The 17,943-nt window shown below is 43.2% G+C and overlaps 1 protein-coding gene across 8 annotated transcripts in view; it reads right to left on the bottom strand.

The window, feature by feature from the left end:
* Positions 1-17,943, bottom strand: part of LOC126100417 (eukaryotic translation initiation factor 4E transporter-like) — a 274,981-nt gene that overhangs the window by 113,487 nt on the left and 143,551 nt on the right. For all 8 annotated transcript variants that reach the window (XM_049911013.1, XM_049911014.1, XM_049911020.1 and 5 more), the window contains 2 exons: positions 4,702-4,838; positions 3,839-3,928 (listed from right to left, as the gene is read on the bottom strand). In XM_049911013.1, coding sequence (XP_049766970.1) covers positions 3,839-3,928; positions 4,702-4,838 — 227 coding nt within the window. The remainder of the gene's footprint in view (positions 1-3,838; positions 3,929-4,701; positions 4,839-17,943) is intronic.

The following is a 17,943-nucleotide window of genomic DNA, read 5'->3' as shown; positions in this document are numbered from 1 at the left end:
CTACCGCCCAGATTCGCACATTGTGTCTGTTCACTTCACCATTAAGAAAAAATGTTCTTCATCACTGAAAACAAGTTTCGCACTGAACGCATCCTCTTCCACGAGTTGTTGCAACCGCGCCGAAAATTGATTTTGTCATCGGGTGTCAGGGCTTGTAGCAATTGTAAACGGTAAGGCTTCTGCTTTAGCCTTTTCCGTAAGATTTTCCAAACCGTCGGCTGTGGTACGTTTAGCTCCCTGCTTGCTTTATTTGTCGACTTCCGCAGGCTATGCGTGAAACTTGCCCGCACGCGTTCAACCGTTTCTTCGCTCACTGCAGGCCAACCCGTTTATTTCCCCTTACAGAGGCATCCAGACACTTTAAACTGCACATACCATCGCCGAATGGAGTTAGCAGTTGGTGGATCTTTGTTGAACTTCGTCCTGATGTGTCGTTGCGCTGTTATGACTGACTGATGTGAGTGCATTTCAAGCACGACATACGCTTTCTCGCCTCCTGTCGCCATTTTGTCTCACTGCGCTCTCGAGTGCTCTGGTGGCAGAAACCTGAAGTGCGGCTTCATCCGAACAAAACTTTATGAGTTTTTCTACGTATCTGTAGTGTGTCGTGACCATATGTCAATGAATGGAGCTACAGTGAATTTATGAAATCGCTTCAATCATTTGTAATAGCCCTGTATATGTGGCCTTTATTAAGCTGCTTGCACCATTTCACTACTGCTGGACAAAACTGCATTATACCAGTGTACTGGCAGAATTTCACAGTGAATCTGTCCATTTTAGACATTTTGCCCCCAACAACCTTACTTTCCTGCATACTTCAACTTTAAGTTTGCAGTCGTAACGCCACTTTGCCTGCACACTTCATGAAACTCTGAACATTGAAATTTTACTATCTTCTGATGATATGACACTTCTTGTGCAATATTCCTCACGTGGGATGATGTGTGTAGTTTTTTTTTAAAGCCCTACATAATTCCTCTGCAAACCAGGGCCTTCTTAGTTTCATGAACTTAAGTTTAGATTTCACCTATTTGCAACAAATAGAAAATGAAGGCATTACAGTATGGGATTTGATTGTAACTGCGATTCTCCTTTGCACGTATTTGGTGCACAGTGTTTTTGAACTAAGGGCACTGACATTTCAGGTTAAGTAAGGATGATAAGCTGGGGCTCTATGGGGCTGTTATGAACACACATTATATTATTTTTAGAACAGCAAGTAGAGTGCAACACTAATTGACATAAATGTGTATAGCAAAACACACACAATTTTAGAGAATAATTAAACAAAAATTTCTTATCAGTTACCTAGATTTAACAGTGGATTATTTAAAATATCCGATGTTTAGCGCTCAACAGGCATCACCTTAAGATCGTTATTTACAATAACTTGTTCATAAGGAAAACAAAATTAATGAATTTTGGTTACGAACCTCAATAAGAAAAATGCATGCTTCATGAAGATAAATTCTTTTCTATTAAACTCTAATAAAAACAATCTTCTTATACATGCCAAGCATACCAATCAATGCTGTAAATGGGAAAATAGAAAAATACTGCAAAGCCATATTATGTTACATGCACTACACAACTAACACCAACTACAAAAGTATCAAACATGAACAATCACAGATAATTTGTAATCTAATACATGAACCACAAAGGAATCTGAAGTAAAAAGAGATTCTCTTCCTGGATTAACAACCTACTGCATCAGCAAAAATACTAAACTAGAATTGTGTAAGTATGCAGACTACTTTCTATCAGTACAACAACTACTGACCCAAAGCTACTTCCCAAAAATTTAGTAACTCCATTACTTTTTTCTCTTTGCATCTCTCTGACCTTTGCCTCAGTTCAGAGGTGATGCTCTTATTCAAGTCATTATATTAATGCACTTAACGCACATCATTAAATTATGAAAAAAAGAATGGAATGTACCTGGCACGAAAGTTCTTGCCCTGTACAATCTAACATTCTTATGTGTTGACTTCGACAGCCGGCCTGCCACCCATTCTCTCTGAAGCACAGTGCAGCCTGACAACTTATTGTCTAGGATAAGGCATTAGTGCAAGACTTTTCACCTACAATCTCTGTTCATAGGAGAGTTATAGCATATCTAAGTGAGAATGAACTATTAACTTCTATTTTCCTTACTTTCTATCCCATTTAATCCCATAACTACTATGATTACTGCAGTTACTGAGACATTACTTCAAAAGCTGCAGGAGATTGTGTACTTGCGAACTATTGGTAAAAAGAAAGAAACAAACGAATTTTGAGGCGCTTACATTTTCTGCGGCAGTGACCTCATCACTAACTTAATGTAAAAAAAACCTGTGAGTGTTTAGCTCAGCAAGAGAAAGGAAAGCATGGAAAACCAATACAATTACAAGTGTATAATGAAAAGAGTATCGTCAATAACTCACCAGATAATTGAGGCACTGAGTCATTGATATGTACATAAACAAGACTGAACTGTCAAATTTTCTTTGTACGAATTTTTAATAGTATGCTTTCAGGTGTTCTGAGGTTTTTCCCCCATTTTATACACAATATTTTGAAGACTAGTTCAGCCATCATCTTTAAGTGCTGCGAGTTTTGCTGTTATGTATACTTACTGCCTGAACAATTCACAGCACCAGAAGACTGCTAGGTCGGTCTTCTAAATACTGCACATAAAATGGAAACAAAAACTCAGCAGTATACCTGGAAGCACACTCTTAAGACTGATAATGTTGCTAACTTTCAGGAAAGTACTCCTTCAAAGCTACACACACACACACACACACACACACACACACACACACACACACCCCTACATAGCTCAATGTCCTTGGCCTCCCAATTATGTCAGCACTGCAGCTCAACTGAATGGCAAAGCCAGGCCAATATAGCCAAGCAGGTCATATGTGCCAGCATATGCACGAGTGCTTTAGAGCTCTGAAGAAAGATTGATGCATTAGGTAGCAAGGTTTCCAGTCTCGTCTGTGCACCTATCTATGACTCGGTGCCTCGACTCATTACTTGTTACATTTACTCCTTCCATTATCTACATTCCACCACATACTTTTGATTACCATAATTATAAGAAAGTATTTGAAAGTTACTTCTATTTAGAGATTAAAAGCAGAAAGAAGTTAACATTATATGATACAGGAAACTGACAAATGCCTTTTCAAAATGAGAAGGGGAAAAGGCTTGCTGTGAACAAATGGAAGTGACAGTACGAAGAATTATTCCTGCATATGAAATGATTTTTCAGGAAATCAAGCAAAATGTCAACAGATGTGAAGACAAAACAATTTTTCTTCTTTATTATTTCCACTTCTCTTATTTTGTTAGATCTGACTGCAACAACAAAATCTAAGCTGCCTACACCACTGTGTTTACTCATGCATTTACTAAGTATAAATTTTTAATTTGTTTACACTGAGAAAGTTGAGATTTACTGCCTAAACATTTCAAAACAGTTATTAGCAAGTTGCATACTGATCTTTTCCTGTAATAATGAAACAATACAATGAACTATTCTATTTAAAAATGATTGCTTTATAATTTGATCTTTCTGGTAATATTTCTGGTTGTTGTGGCATTGCTGCTACAATTATGTCAGGCGATAAATTTTGTGAAGTTCAAATTCTCAAACTTGATTTTCGCTGTTAAACTTAATTCCTATGGCTCAAAAATTTAATTAAATCTCAATGTTTTATTTACAAGGATGACAAAAGGTGTATTATGTGACATAAGTACTCATCCAAGCAGTGGTCAAGCAGAAGTTTATTAACCATTTGAAACAGCAAACACTGAAACCCAGTGATCATGCACACTTTACCTGAGTAAAATGTAACTGTTGTATATTCGAGGGAAGTGGACCATTTGGTGCTGTCGCAGGTATCACCTTCCCATCAGTAATCTGAGCAAGCTGTAATTGAAACGAATGGCACAAAATGTTGCGAAGCAAATCAAAATGCAATTCCGCTACATGCCTATGGGAACTGGCTACTTACTACACTTAACACTGCTACTTCAAATATACTTTTCTAAAAGCCATTTACTAAGAGTTGTATGTTAGATCACAAGCAAAATTTATGTTTAATACAAGAAAAACTAGAATTATTATTTTCAAAGGTATTCTAATATGTGCTACCTAGCACTATATTACACGCAGTAATTCACTGTCAGTATTATTAAATTCTTAATTACACTGGTCTTGAAATCCCATTTAACAAAGCAGCAACAAAATACTTTTCTTATACTTTACTGTTCTACTGATCTTTGTATCCCCACTTTCCAAAGTTAATACTATTCAATTACGCTACTACATTGTTTAAGTACTCAGTTATCTCAAGAGAAGTTCTACTATTCCTGCATCATGCCTGGTGAAGGAAAGACTTGTGCTACAAATCTTAGCATACATTTTTAATACATTTTAATTCTGGATTTTTAGTTCAATGATTAACATTGCACAAGGACATGGCTTTTAAAAATGTATATTTCTGAACATAACAATTACTGGATACCATATATCTGACTACAGGGCATAGGAACATCAGCACTAAAATTATGTGAATTTTCCCAAAATGAGTTGCTTCTATGATACTATTCTGGGGGAAGCATAGCATAGAAAACTACACATGGTGAAACTGTACTACCACTGTTAACATGTAAAAAGGAATATTTAAGGTATATACTTACCAATTTATTGAATGCCGATAAATCTTCTTCCTTTTTTGTATTTGAATTCACAGTCGCATTCTGGCTTTCCGTTGAATTTATTCCTTGCCTTATTTTTGCTTCTAGTTCTTCAACACTATGAATTTTCCCAGCCACTTCTGAAACAATGTTTAATTTAATAAGTAACTTACATATGCATCAAGGAAAGGGATAATCATTCTTATTCTCTCTACTATTTCACATCAATGATCAGGCTCTCCAATACCTTCAGTAACATTCATTTACAAAGGGCCAAGACAGAATAAGGCTTATCACATAAATGCTGCCTAATAATAAATAAAATACAGCGAAGGCAACTACTCACCTATGGTGGGTTGATGCGTGGAACACAGAAACGTAATGGAGGTCCAAAAGTAAAAAGTAAATGGCCTTCGCCATATTGCTGCGGTGGATAAAAACTAAAGCGCAATCGACAGCCCATGCATCTTTCACTAAAATGGCTGATAAATCAGGCGGCAAACCCAAGCTGGAATGTAAATGGTTAAAAAAAGGGCATTCCAGCAGGAAGTGGCAGACAGTTAAAGTTTGTGTGCAATGTGGACAAGATGGATAGCGCCACTGAACAAATGATGGCTAAAATGGCAGTGCCCAATATGCAGGTGAGTTAAAATAATCTCCTCCTGGTTGGAGGGCCAACAGAAGCTTGTCCAAGCCACTGGGAGAGGCTTAATAAACTGAAGCTTGTTCCTGCAAAGGGAGGACCATAGGCGATGCCAAAGGGACACCACTACCTGACAAGACACAGATCAGAGGGAAAATAGGTACTCATGGGATGAGGTATGAAGACTGCAGCCTTAGCAGCAGGGTCAGCAGCCTCCTTTCCTGGCATACCGACATGACCCGGTAACCACAAAAACATGACACTGGCTCCACCAACAGAGAGCAAGTGACAGGTTTCCTGGACCCACTGCACTAAGGGATAGACAGTGTACAGCACACAGACTTTGAAGGGTACTGAGCGAGTCTGAGAAGAGGGGACAATTGGAAAGGCTGTGTCGCTGGATGTACTCCATGGCATGATACAAGGCAAAGAGCTCGGCTGTACTAAGGAGTGCGCCTGAAGCAGATATCGAATGACATGGGTGCCAATGACGAAGGCACACCCAACCCCATGGTCAGTCCGAGAGCCATCAATGTATATAAAGGTACTATCTCGAAGTTCCATGCGAAGGCTGTGAAACTGGAGGCGATAAACCAAGGCTGGAGTAGTGTCCTTAGAAAGTGGGTGAAGATCAAGGTTAATATAGGCCACTTCACAAAGCTAAGGTGGTTAAGGGTTCACACCCACTGGGCAAGTTGTAGGTAGTGTGAAGTTAGGCTGCCACAGTAAGTGGCAAAAGTGAACTCCAGGAGGTAACAGAAGGGGGACGAGCACCATACTGACGATCAAAGGAATCGTCACATGAGGAGGCATAGGATGGATGGCTACGCATGGCAGACAAATGGTATGCATATCTGCTGAGGAGAAAGTCACGGCGGTAGGACAGTGGTAGTTCAACAGCTTCAGCATACAGACTCTCAACTGGGCTGGTGTAAAAGGCACCCATGGCCAAACAGATGCCATGATTGTGAATAGTGTGGAGACGGCGTATGATGGATGGGCATGCAGACACACAAACAAAGCACCCATAGTCTAGTTTCAAACAGACAAGGGACTAGTATAAATGGAGGAGGGTGGTTCGATCGGCACCCAAGGAAGTACCAGTGAGGACATGAAGGAGACTGAGGAACCATGTGCAACGGATTGCCAGGTAAGATACATGGGAGGACCAAGAGTTTCCTACTCAGCACGAGACCCAGAAATGTCAGTTTCAACGAACGAAAGCACAACAGGCCCAAGATGTAGAGGTGGTGGTAGAAACCATTTGTGCCGCCAGAAATTCATACAGTCAATTTTGTCAGTGGAAGAGCGAAAGCCATTGTCAATGTTCCAGGAGTAAAGATGATCAAGACAGCGCTGAAGATGACGCTCAGTGAGACAGGTCCATGGAGAACTGCAACAGATGGCAAAAAGTCAACGAAAAGAGAGCCGGAGACGCCCAGTGGGAGACAGGCCATTACACGGTTAATGGAGATAAAGCGGACGAATCTCAGCACGGAACCCTGAGGCTCACCATTTTCCTGGATAAAGGTGTCAGACAAGACAAAGAGCACGCGCGCACGCCCGCACACCCGCACACCCGCGCACACGCGCACACACGCACACGCGCACACACGCACACACGCACACACGCACACACGCACACACACTGAGAACTCAGGTCTTGTAAAAATGATTGAAGAAAACAGGGCAGGCGCCCACAGAAGCCCCACGTGTAAGGAGTATGGAGGATATCAGTTCTCCAGCAGGTGTCATAAGCCTTCTCCAAATTGACCACCACTGCCACAGTCTGGGATTTCGCAGAAAACCATTCATGACATGGGTGGACAAAGTAACGAGCGATCAACTGCAGAACGCCGTGCACGAAATTCACACTGTGCATTCATCAGTAAATGGTGAGACTCTAGCCAGCACACCAGCCGGGCATGAACCATACATTCCATCACCTTAGAAACACAGCTGGTCAGAGAGATGGGGCGGCAGCTAGAAGGATGGTTTTTGTCCTAACCAGGCTTAGGTATGGGTATGATGGTGGATTCACATCAGTGTCCGGGAAATGTGCCCTCTGTCCAAATGTGGTTGTACGTGTTAAGCAGAGAGTGCTTGCCTGCAAGAGAAAGAGGCTGCAACATCTCAACGTAGATGGCATCTTGCCCTGGGGCAGAGGATCGGGACGAACTGAGAGCACGATTAGCTACCTCACAGTAAAGGCGGCATAGTAGCACTCACGATGTGAAAAAGAGAATGGTATCGCCCAAGCTGCCTCTGCCCGTTTCCAATAGAGGAAGGCAGGGTGACAGTGGGAACAGCTCAAAACTTCGGCAAAATGGCGGCCCAAGGTGTTGGAGATAGTGTGGTAGGAGCGCTGCTATTTTCTACATACATAAATGATCTGGCAGATAGGGTGAGTAGCAGTCTGCAGCTGCTTGCAGATGATGCAGTTCCTTTAGATCCTATAAACATTTGTCATACACTTGTTTCAATACGGGAGAAAGTGTAAAGAATATGGCAGATGTTCACATCAGGTAATTAATGTTAAAAAATGCATCATCAGACTGCAGGATCATACAATGTGACGATTTGTAGTTGGTGTGATGTAGGGCAGCATGCTCTGGAAGTAGAAGAATTTTGCTGCTGTGGGGATGTATAAATATGCTAGTACACCATTCCCAGGTGTTGTGGTCATGTATACACATGCCACTTTCATTTTCCTACACTGTTATCGACATCTTGATGCATCCCGAGCCACCAAACTCTTGTTGCTGCTGATGAGTTACTTCCACATCACTGAATATGAAAGCTTCCAGTATTTATCACACAACATATGTGCCTCATTGCATGCTATTACCATCAGAAAACCTTGTTTTGATATCTTCAATTGTTTATGAGATATGGCAATTAACATAACCACAATTTGCAATGCGCAAGGATGTGAATGAGCTTGTATCACGCTATCGTACTTCAGATATAAAAACCAGTAACTTGTGAAGAAAATGACAGTTCAGCTTTCAATTTTAAACATGATTTTGGTATCTGGTCTACAGTTCATTCACGGCAAAGTACAAGCTAAAAAACAACCATATGTGAAAATTCTGAGCGATGTTTTACTTAATTTGATTCAAGGGCAGTATGACAATGAGAAGAAACTCAGTTCTCTCCCAAGTGAAGATTTGATACTGTAAGATGTACAAACACATTCATTTTTTAACCAATATTTTTCGAAAAACCGGGTAATCCTTTATCACTTGGAACGCTGTCTCTCAGCACAGGCACCAGCATTTGGTGAGGAGCACAGATTACAAAGAGCTTGTCTGTAGCAGCAGAAAGGTTAAAGCAGATAAGTAGGAAAAACACACCCATAACATTAGAATACAGCATTAGAATTGTGATACCTGGCACTGTCACACAGATTAAATATCTACGTGTCACACTGCAAAGGAGTATGAAATGGAAGAAGGCTGAAGGACTGTAGCAGGTAAGACGGTCAACTTCGTTTTACTGGGAGAATTTGAGTGAAGTGTGATGCATTTGTAATGGAAACCGTATATAGGACATTAGCGTGACCCATTCTTAAGTACTGCTCGAATGTTTGGGATCAACACTGGATCAGATTATAAGAAGACCTCAAACCTGTTCAAAGATGGGCTGCTAGATCTGTTACTGCTAAGTTCAAACAACATGCAAGTATTATGAGATGCTTCGGCAACTCAAACGAGAATCCCTGGAGCAAAGGTGACAGATGTTTCTGAGGAACACTTGAAAAAGATCTTAGAGACTGCAGAATGATTCTATTGCCACCAACATACATTTCACATAACGACAACAAAGGCAAGACGTGAGAAATTAGAGCTAATATGGAGGCATTTTGATAGTAATTTTCCTCTCACTCTGTGTGGGTGGAACGGGAATTGAAATGACAAGTAGTGGTACAGGTTACCCTCTGCCACACAGCATACGGTGGCTTGCCGACTATGGAAGGATATGTGCGAGTGGTTTCCTTTCCCTTATTTTACTTACTGGGACACACGCACCTCCCTCCATTACTTAAACAATTAAATATTATGAGTTTAGATTAACGAATGTGGAGACAGGAAATTACGGGAACAACTGAAATAGCACATAGCTTCACTGCAATTTGCATTTATTGTAACACTTTATAACAGATCAAGAAAAAGTCATGTTACACTTGACAGATAGTAACACTAGAACAATAATAAACACCTGACTCAGTTTTCTGCACTTTAGTTAAAGTTCAACAGGGGAACACTAAGTTCTCGCATAAATATAAATATGCGCTTGGGTACTTTAAAGAACTGGTTATGAAACAGTCACTTATAACATCAAGGCAGGCATGCTCCACGTAAAGAGAAAATAATTAGCAAGTTTACACATTGACTAGAAATTAAAATGAATAACAGGAAAGTACACCGCCCACAACACCTAATATATATATATATATATATATATATATATATATATATATATATATATATATATATATATATATATATATATAATAGAGGGAAACATTCCACGTGGGAAAAATATATTTAAAAAGAAAGATGATGAGACTTACCAAACAAAAGCGCTGGAAGGTCTTACCCTCTCCTTCCCTCCTGACGAGGCAACCATTGGTTGCGAAAGCTAGATTTTGTGTGTATGTTTGTGTTTGTCTGTGTGTCTATCGACCTGCCAGCGCTTTTGTTTGGTAAGTCTCATCATCTTTCTTTTTAAATATATATATATATATATATATATATATATATATATATATAAAAACAAAGATGATGTGACTTACCAAATGAAAGTGCTGGCAGGTCGACAGACACACAAACAAACACAAACATACACACAAAATTCAAGCTTTCGCAACCAACGGTTGCCTCGTCAGGAAAGAGGGAAAGAGAAGGAAAGACAAAAGGTTATGGGTTTTAAGGGAGAGGGTAAGGAGTCATCCAATCCCGGGAGCGGAAAGACTTACCTTAGGGGGAAAAAAGGACAGGTATACACTCGCACACACACACATATCCATCCACACATACACAGACACAAGCAGACATTTGTAAAGGCAAAGAGTTTGGGCAGAGATGTCAGTCGGGACGGAAGTACAGAGGCAAAGATGATGTTGAAAGACAGGTGAGGTATGAGCGGCAGCAGATTGAAATTAGAAATTAGCGGAGATTGAGGCCTGGCGGATAGCGAGAAGAGAGGATATGCTGAAGGGCAAGTTCCCATCTCCGGAGTTCTGACAGGTTGGTGTTAGTGGGAAGTATCCAGATAACCCGGACGGTGTAACACTGTGCCAAGATGTGCTGGCCGTGCACCAAGACATGTTTAGCCACAGGGTGATCCTCATTACCAACAAACACTGTCTGCCTGTGTCCATTCATGCGAATGGACAGTTTGTTGCTGGTCATTCCCACATAGAATGCATCACAGTGTAGGCAGGTCAGTTGGTAGATCACGTGGGTGCTTTCACACGTGGCTCTGCCTTTGATTGTGTACACCTTCCGGGTTACAGGACTGGAGTAGGTGGTGGTGGGAGGGTGCATGGGACAGGTTTTACACCGGGGGCGGTTACAAGGGTAGGAGCCAGAGGGTAGGGAAGGTGGTTTGGGGATTTCATAGGGATGAACCAAGAGGTTACGAAGGTTAGGTGGACGGCGGAAAGACACTCTTGGTGGAGTGGGGAGGATTTCATGAAGGATGGATCTCATTTCAGGGCAGGATTTGAGGAAGTCATATCCCTGCTGGAGAGCCACATTCAGAATCTGATCCAGTCCCGGAAAGTATCCTGTCACAAGTGGGGCACTTTTGTGGTTCTTCTGTGGGAGGTTCTGGGTTTGAGAGGATGAGGAAGTGGCTCTGGTTATTTGCTTCTGTACCAGGTTGGGAGGGTAGTTGCGGGATGCGAAAGCTGTTGTCAGGTTGTTGGTGTAATGCCTCAGGGATTCCGGACTGGAGCAGATTCGTTTGCCACGAAGACCTAGGCTGTAGGGAAGGGACCGTTTGATGTGGAATGGGTGGCAGCTGTCGTAATGGAGGTACTGTTGCTTGTTGGTGGGTTTGATGTGGACGGACGTGTGAAGCTGCCCATTGGACAGGTGAAGGTCAACATCAAGGAAAGTGGCATGGGATTTGGAGTGGGACCAGGTGAATCTGATGGAACCAAAGGAGTTGAGGTTGGAGAGGAAATTCTGGAGTTCTTCTTCACTGTGAGTCCAGATCATGAAGATGTCATCAATAAATCTGTACCAAACTTTAGGTTGGCAGGCCTATCCGCCAGGCCTCAATCTCCGCTAATTTCTAATTTCAATCTGCGGCCACTCATACCTCACCTGTCTTTCAACATCATCTTTGCCTCTGTACTTCCGTCCCGACTGACATCTCTGCCCAAACTCTTTGCCTTTACAAATGTCTGCTTGTGTCTGTGTATGTGTGGATGGATATGTGTGTGTGTGCGCGCGAGTGTATACCTGTCCTTTTTCCCCCCTAAGGTAAGTCTTTCCGCTCCCGGGATTGGAATGACTCCTTACCCTCTCCCTTAAAACCCATATCCTTTTGTCTTTCCTTCTCTTTCCCTCTTTCCTGACGAGGCAACCGTTGGTTGCGAAAGCTTGAATTTTGTGTGTGTTTGTGTTTGTCGACCTGCCAGCACTTTCATATTCCACGTGGGAAAAATATATTTAAAAAGAAAGATGATGAGACTTACCCAACAAAAGCGCTGGCAGGTCGATAGACACACAAACAAACACAAACATACACACAAAACTCTAGCTTTCGCAACCAACGGTTGCCTCGACAGGAAAGAGGGAAGGAGAGGGAAAGACAAAAGGATTGGGTTTTAAGGGAGAGGGTAAGGAGTCATTCCAATCCCGGGAGCGGAAAGACTTACCTTAGGGGGAAAAAAGGACAGGTTTACACTCGCACACACACACACATATCCATCCACACATACACAGACACAAGCAGACATTTGTAAAGGCAAAGAGTTTGGGCAGAGATGTCAGTCGGGACGGAAGTATGGGCAAAGATGATGTTGAAAGACAGGTGAGGTATGAGCGGCGGCAGATTGAAATTAGCGGAGATTGAGGCCTGGCGGATAGCGAGAAGAGAGGATATGCTGAAGGGCAAGTTCCCATCTCCGGAGTTCTGACAGGTTGGTGTTAGTGGGAAGTATCCAGATAACCCGGACGGTGTAACACTGTGCCAAGATGTGCTGGCCGTGCACCAAGGCATGTTTAGCCACAGGGTGATCCTCATTACCAACAAACACTGTCTGCCTGTGTCCATTCATGCGAATGGACAGTTTGTTGCTGGTCATTCCCACATAGAACGCTTCACAGTGTAGGCAGGTCAGTTGGTAAATCACGTGGGTGCTTTCACACGTGGCTCTGCCTTTGATCGTGTACACCTTCCGGGTTACAGGACTGGAATAGGTGGTGGTGGGAGGGTGCATGGGACAGGTTTTACACCGGGGGCGGTTACAGGGGTAGGAGCCAGAGGGTAGGGAAGGTGGTTTGGGGATTTCATAGGGATGAACTAAGAGGTTACGAAGGTTAGGTGGACGGCGGAAAGACACTCTTGGTGGAGTGGGGAGGATTTCATGAAGGATGGATCTCATTTCAGGGCAGGATTTGAGGAAGTCGTATCCCTGCTGGAGAGCCACATTCAGAATCTGATCCAGTCCCGGAAAGTATCCTGTCACAAGTGGGGCACTTTTGGGGTTCTTCTGTGGAAGGTTCCGGGTTTGAGGAGATGAGGAAGTGGCTCTGGTTATTTGCTTCTGTACCAGGTCGGGAGGGTAGTTACGGGATGCAAAAGCTGTTTTCAGGTTGTTGGTGTAATGGTTCAAGGATTCCGGACTGGAGCAGATTCGTTTGCCACGAAGACCTAGGCTGTAGGGAAGGGACCGTTTGATGTGGAATGGGTGGCAGCTGTCATAATGGAGGTACTGTTGCTTGTTGGTGGGTTTGATGTGGACGGACGTGTGAAGCTGGCCATTGGACAGGTGGAGGTCAACGTCATCAAAGACACCAACCACTTTCTCGAACGCCTGGAATCCCTACCCAGTCTGTTACCCCCGGAAACCATCCTTGTAACCATTGATGCCACTTCCTTATACACAAATATTCCGCATGTCCAGGGCCTCGCTGCGATGGAGCACTTCCTTTCACGCCGATCACCTGCCGTCCTACCAAAAACCTCTTTCCTCATTACCTTAGCCAGCTTCATCCTGACCCACAACTTCTTCACTTTTGAAGGCCAGACATACCAACAATTAAAGGGAACAGCCATGGGTACCAGGATGGCCCCCTCGTACGCCAACCTATTCATGGGTCGCTTAGAGGAAGCCTTCTTGGTTACCCAGGCCTGCCAACCCAAAGTTTGGTACAGATTTATTGATGACATTTTCATGATCTGGACTCACAGTGAAGAAGAACTCCAGAATTTCCTCTCCAACCTCAACTCCTTTGGTTCCATCAGATTCACCTGGTCCTACTCTAAATCCCATGCCACTTTCCTTGACGTTGACCTCCACCTGTCCAATGGCCAGCTTCACACGTCCGTCCACATCAAACCCACCAACAAGCAACAGTACCTCCATTATGACAGCTGCCACCCATTCCACATCAAACGGTCCCTTCCCTACAGCCTAGGTCTTCGTGGCAAACGAATCTGCTCCAGTCCGGAATCCTTGAACCATTACACCAACAACCTGAAAACAGCTTTTGCATCCCGTAACTACCCTCCCGACCTGGTACAGAAGCAAATAACCAGAGCCACTTCCTCATCTCCTCAAACCCGGAACCTTCCACAGAAGAACCCCAAAAGTGCCCCACTTGTGACAGGATACTTTCCGGGACTGGATCAGATTCTGAATGTGGCTCTCCAGCAGGGATACGACTTCCTCAAATCCTGCCCTGAAATGAGATCCATCCTTCATGAAATCCTCCCCACTCCACCAAGAGTGTCTTTCCGCCGTCCACCTAACCTTCGTAACCTCTTAGTTCATCCCTATGAAATCCCCAAACCACCTTCCCTACCCTCTGGCTCCTACCCCTGTAACCGCCCCCGGTGTAAAACCTGTCCCATGCACCCTCCCACCACCACCTATTCCAGTCCTGTAACCCGGAAGGTGTACACGATCAAAGGCAGAGCCACGTGTGAAAGCACCCACGTGATTTACCAACTGACCTGCCTACACTGTGAAGCGTTCTATGTGGGAATGACCAGCAACAAACTGTCCATTCGCATGAATGGACACAGGCAGACAGTGTTTGTTGGTAATGAGGATCACCCTATGGCTAAACATGCCTTGGTGCACGGCCAGCACATCTTGGCACAGTGTTACACCGTCCGGGTTATCTGGATACTTCCCACTAACACCAACCTGTCAGAACTCCGGAGATGGGAACTTGCCCTTCATCATATCCTCTCTTCTCACTATCCGCCAGGCCTCAACCTCCGCTAATTTCAATCTGCCGCCGCTCATACCTCACCTGTCTTTCAACATCATCTTTGCCCATACTTCCGTCCCGACTGACATCTCTGCCCAAACTCTTTGCCTTTACAAATGTCTGCTTGTGTCTGTGTATGTGTGGATGGATATGTGTGTGTGTGCGAGTGTAAACCTGTCCTTTTTTCCCCCTAAGGTAAGTCTTTCCGCTCCCGGGATTGGAATGACTCCTTACCCTCTCCCTTAAAACCCAATCCTTTTGTCTTTCCTTCTCCTTCCCTCTTTCCTGACGAGGCAACCGTTGGTTGCGAAAGCTAGAGTTTTGTGTGTATGATTGTGTTTATTTGTGTGTCTATCGACTTGCCAGCGCTTTTGTTGGGTAAGTCTCATCATCTTTCTTTTTAAATATATTTTTCCCTCGTGGAATGTTTCCCTCTATTATATATATATATATATATATATAAAGATGATGAGACTTACCCAACAAAAGCGCTGGCAGGTCGATAGACACACAAAAACACAAACATACACACAAAAATCTAGCTTTCGCAACCAACGGTTGCCTCGTCAGGAAAGAGGGAAGGAGAAGGGAAGACAAAAGGATATGGGTTTTAAGGGAGAGGGTAAGGAGTCATACCAATCCCGGGAGCGGAAAGACTTACCTTAGGGGGAAAGAAGGACAGGTATACACTCGCACACACACACATATCCATCCGCATATACACAGACACAAGCAGACATTTGTAAAGGCAAAGAGCGGATATATATATATCTCCGCTAATTTCTAATTTCAATCTGCCGCCGCTCATACCTCACCTGTCTTTCAACATCATCTTTGCCTCTGTACTTCCGTCCCGACTGACATCTCTGCCCAAACTCTTTGCCTTTACAAATGTCTGCTTGTGTCTGTGTATATGCGGATGGATGTGTGTGTGTGTGTGTGTGTGTGTGTGTGTGTGTGTGTGTGTGTGTGTGCGCGCGCGAGTGTATACCTGTCCTTTATCCCCCTAAGGTAAGTCTTTCCGCTCCCGGGATTAGAATGACTCCTTACCCTCTCCCTTAAAACCCATATCCTTTTGTCTTCCCTTCTCCTTCCCTCTTTCCTGACGAGGCAACCGTTGGTTGCGAAAGCTAGATTTTTGTGTGTATGTTTGTGTGTCTATCGACCTGCCAGCACTTTTGTTTGGTAAGTCTCATCATCTTTCTTTTTAATTATATTTTTCCCACGTGGAATGTTTCCCTCTATTATATATATATATATATATATATATATATATATATATATATATATATATATAATAGAAGGAAACATTCCATGAAGGAAAAATATACTGAAAACAAAGATGATGTGACTTACCAAATGAAAGTGCTGGCAGGTCGACAGACACACAAACGAACACAAACATACACACAAAATTCAAGCTTTCGCAACAAACTGTTGCCTCATCAGGAAAGAGGGAAGGAGAGGGAAAGACGAAAGGATGTGGGTTTTAAGGGAGAGGGTAAGGAGTCATTCCAGTCCCGGGAGCGGAAAGACTTACCTTAGGGGGGAAAAAGGACAGGTATACACTCGCGCACACACACACACACATATCCATCCACACATATATACAGACACAAGCAGTCTGCTTGTGTCTGTATATGTGTGGATGGATATGTGTGTGTGCGAGTGTATACCCGTCCTTTTTTCCCCCTAAGGGAAGTCTTTCCGCTCCCGGGACTGGAATGACTCCTTACCCTCTCCCTTAAAACCCACATCCTTTCGTCTTTCCCTCTCCTTCCCTCTTTCCTGATGAGGCAACAGTTTGTTGCGAAAGCTTGAATTTTGTGTGTATGTTTGTGTTCGTTTGTGTGTCTGTCGACCTGCCAGCACTTTCATTTGGTAAGTCACATCATCTTTGTTTTTAAGTATATTTTTCCTTCGTGGAATGTTTCCTTCTATATATATAATAGAGGGAAACATTCCACGTGGGAAAAATATATTTAAAAAGAAAGATGATGAGACTTACCCAACAAAAGCGCTGGCAGGTCGATAGACACACAAATAAACACAAACATACACACAAAACTCTAGCTTTCGCAACCAACGGTTGCCTCGTCAGGAAAGAGGGAAGGAGAAGGAAAGACAACAGGATTGGTTTTTAAGGGAGAGGGTAAGGAGTCATTCCAATCCCGGGAGCGGAAAGACTTACCTTAGGGGGAAAAAGGGACAGGTTTACACTCGCACACACACACATATCCATCCACACATACACAGACACAAGCAGACATTTGTAAAGGGTTTACACTCGCACACACACACATATCCATCCACACATACACAGACACAAGCAGACATTTGTAAAGGCCCTTTACAAATGTCTGCTTGTGTCTGTGTATGTGTGGATGGATGTGTGTGTGTGTGCGCGAGTGTAAACCTGTCCCTTTTTCCCCCTAAGGTAAGTCTTTCCGCTCCCGGGATAGGAATGACTCCTTACCCTCTCCCTTAAAACCCAATCCTTTTGTCTTTCCTTCTCCTTCCCTCTTTCCTGACGAGGCAACCGTTGGTTGCGAAAGCTAGAGTTTTGTGTGTATGTTTGTGTTTATTTGTGTGTCTATCGACCTGCCAGCGCTTTTGTTGGGTAAGTCTCATCATCTTTCTTTTTATATATATATGTTTCCCCTCTATTATATATATATATATATATATATATATATATAAAATAGAGGGGAAACATTCCACGTGGGAAATATATATATATAGCCTCTGTATATGTCTGCTTGTGTCTGTATATGTGTGGATGGATGTGTGCACGCGCGCGCACGGGCACGAGCGTATACACGTCCTTTTTTCCCCCCTAAGGTAAGTCTTTCTGCTCCCAGAATTGGAATGACTCCTTACCCTCTCCCTTAAAACCCACATCCCTTCGTCTTTCCCTCTCCTTCCCTCTTTCCTGAAGAAGCAACCGCTGGTTGTGAAAGCAGAATTTTGTGTGTATGTTTGTGTGTCTATCGACGTGCCAGCACTTTCGTTTGGTAAGTCACATCATCTTTGTTTTTAGCTATATTTTTCCCGCGTGGAATGTTTCCCTATAAATAGAATGAGACTTACCAAACAAAAGCGCTGGCAGGTCGATAGACACACAAACAAACAAACACAAAC

Source organism: Schistocerca cancellata, chromosome 9 (assembly GCF_023864275.1).
Source record: "Schistocerca cancellata isolate TAMUIC-IGC-003103 chromosome 9, iqSchCanc2.1, whole genome shotgun sequence".
In the NCBI taxonomy this organism is placed as follows: Eukaryota; Metazoa; Arthropoda; class Insecta; order Orthoptera; family Acrididae; genus Schistocerca; species Schistocerca cancellata.
Note: the sequence above shows the minus strand (reverse complement) of the source record. Positions and strands in the feature narration are given on the sequence as shown.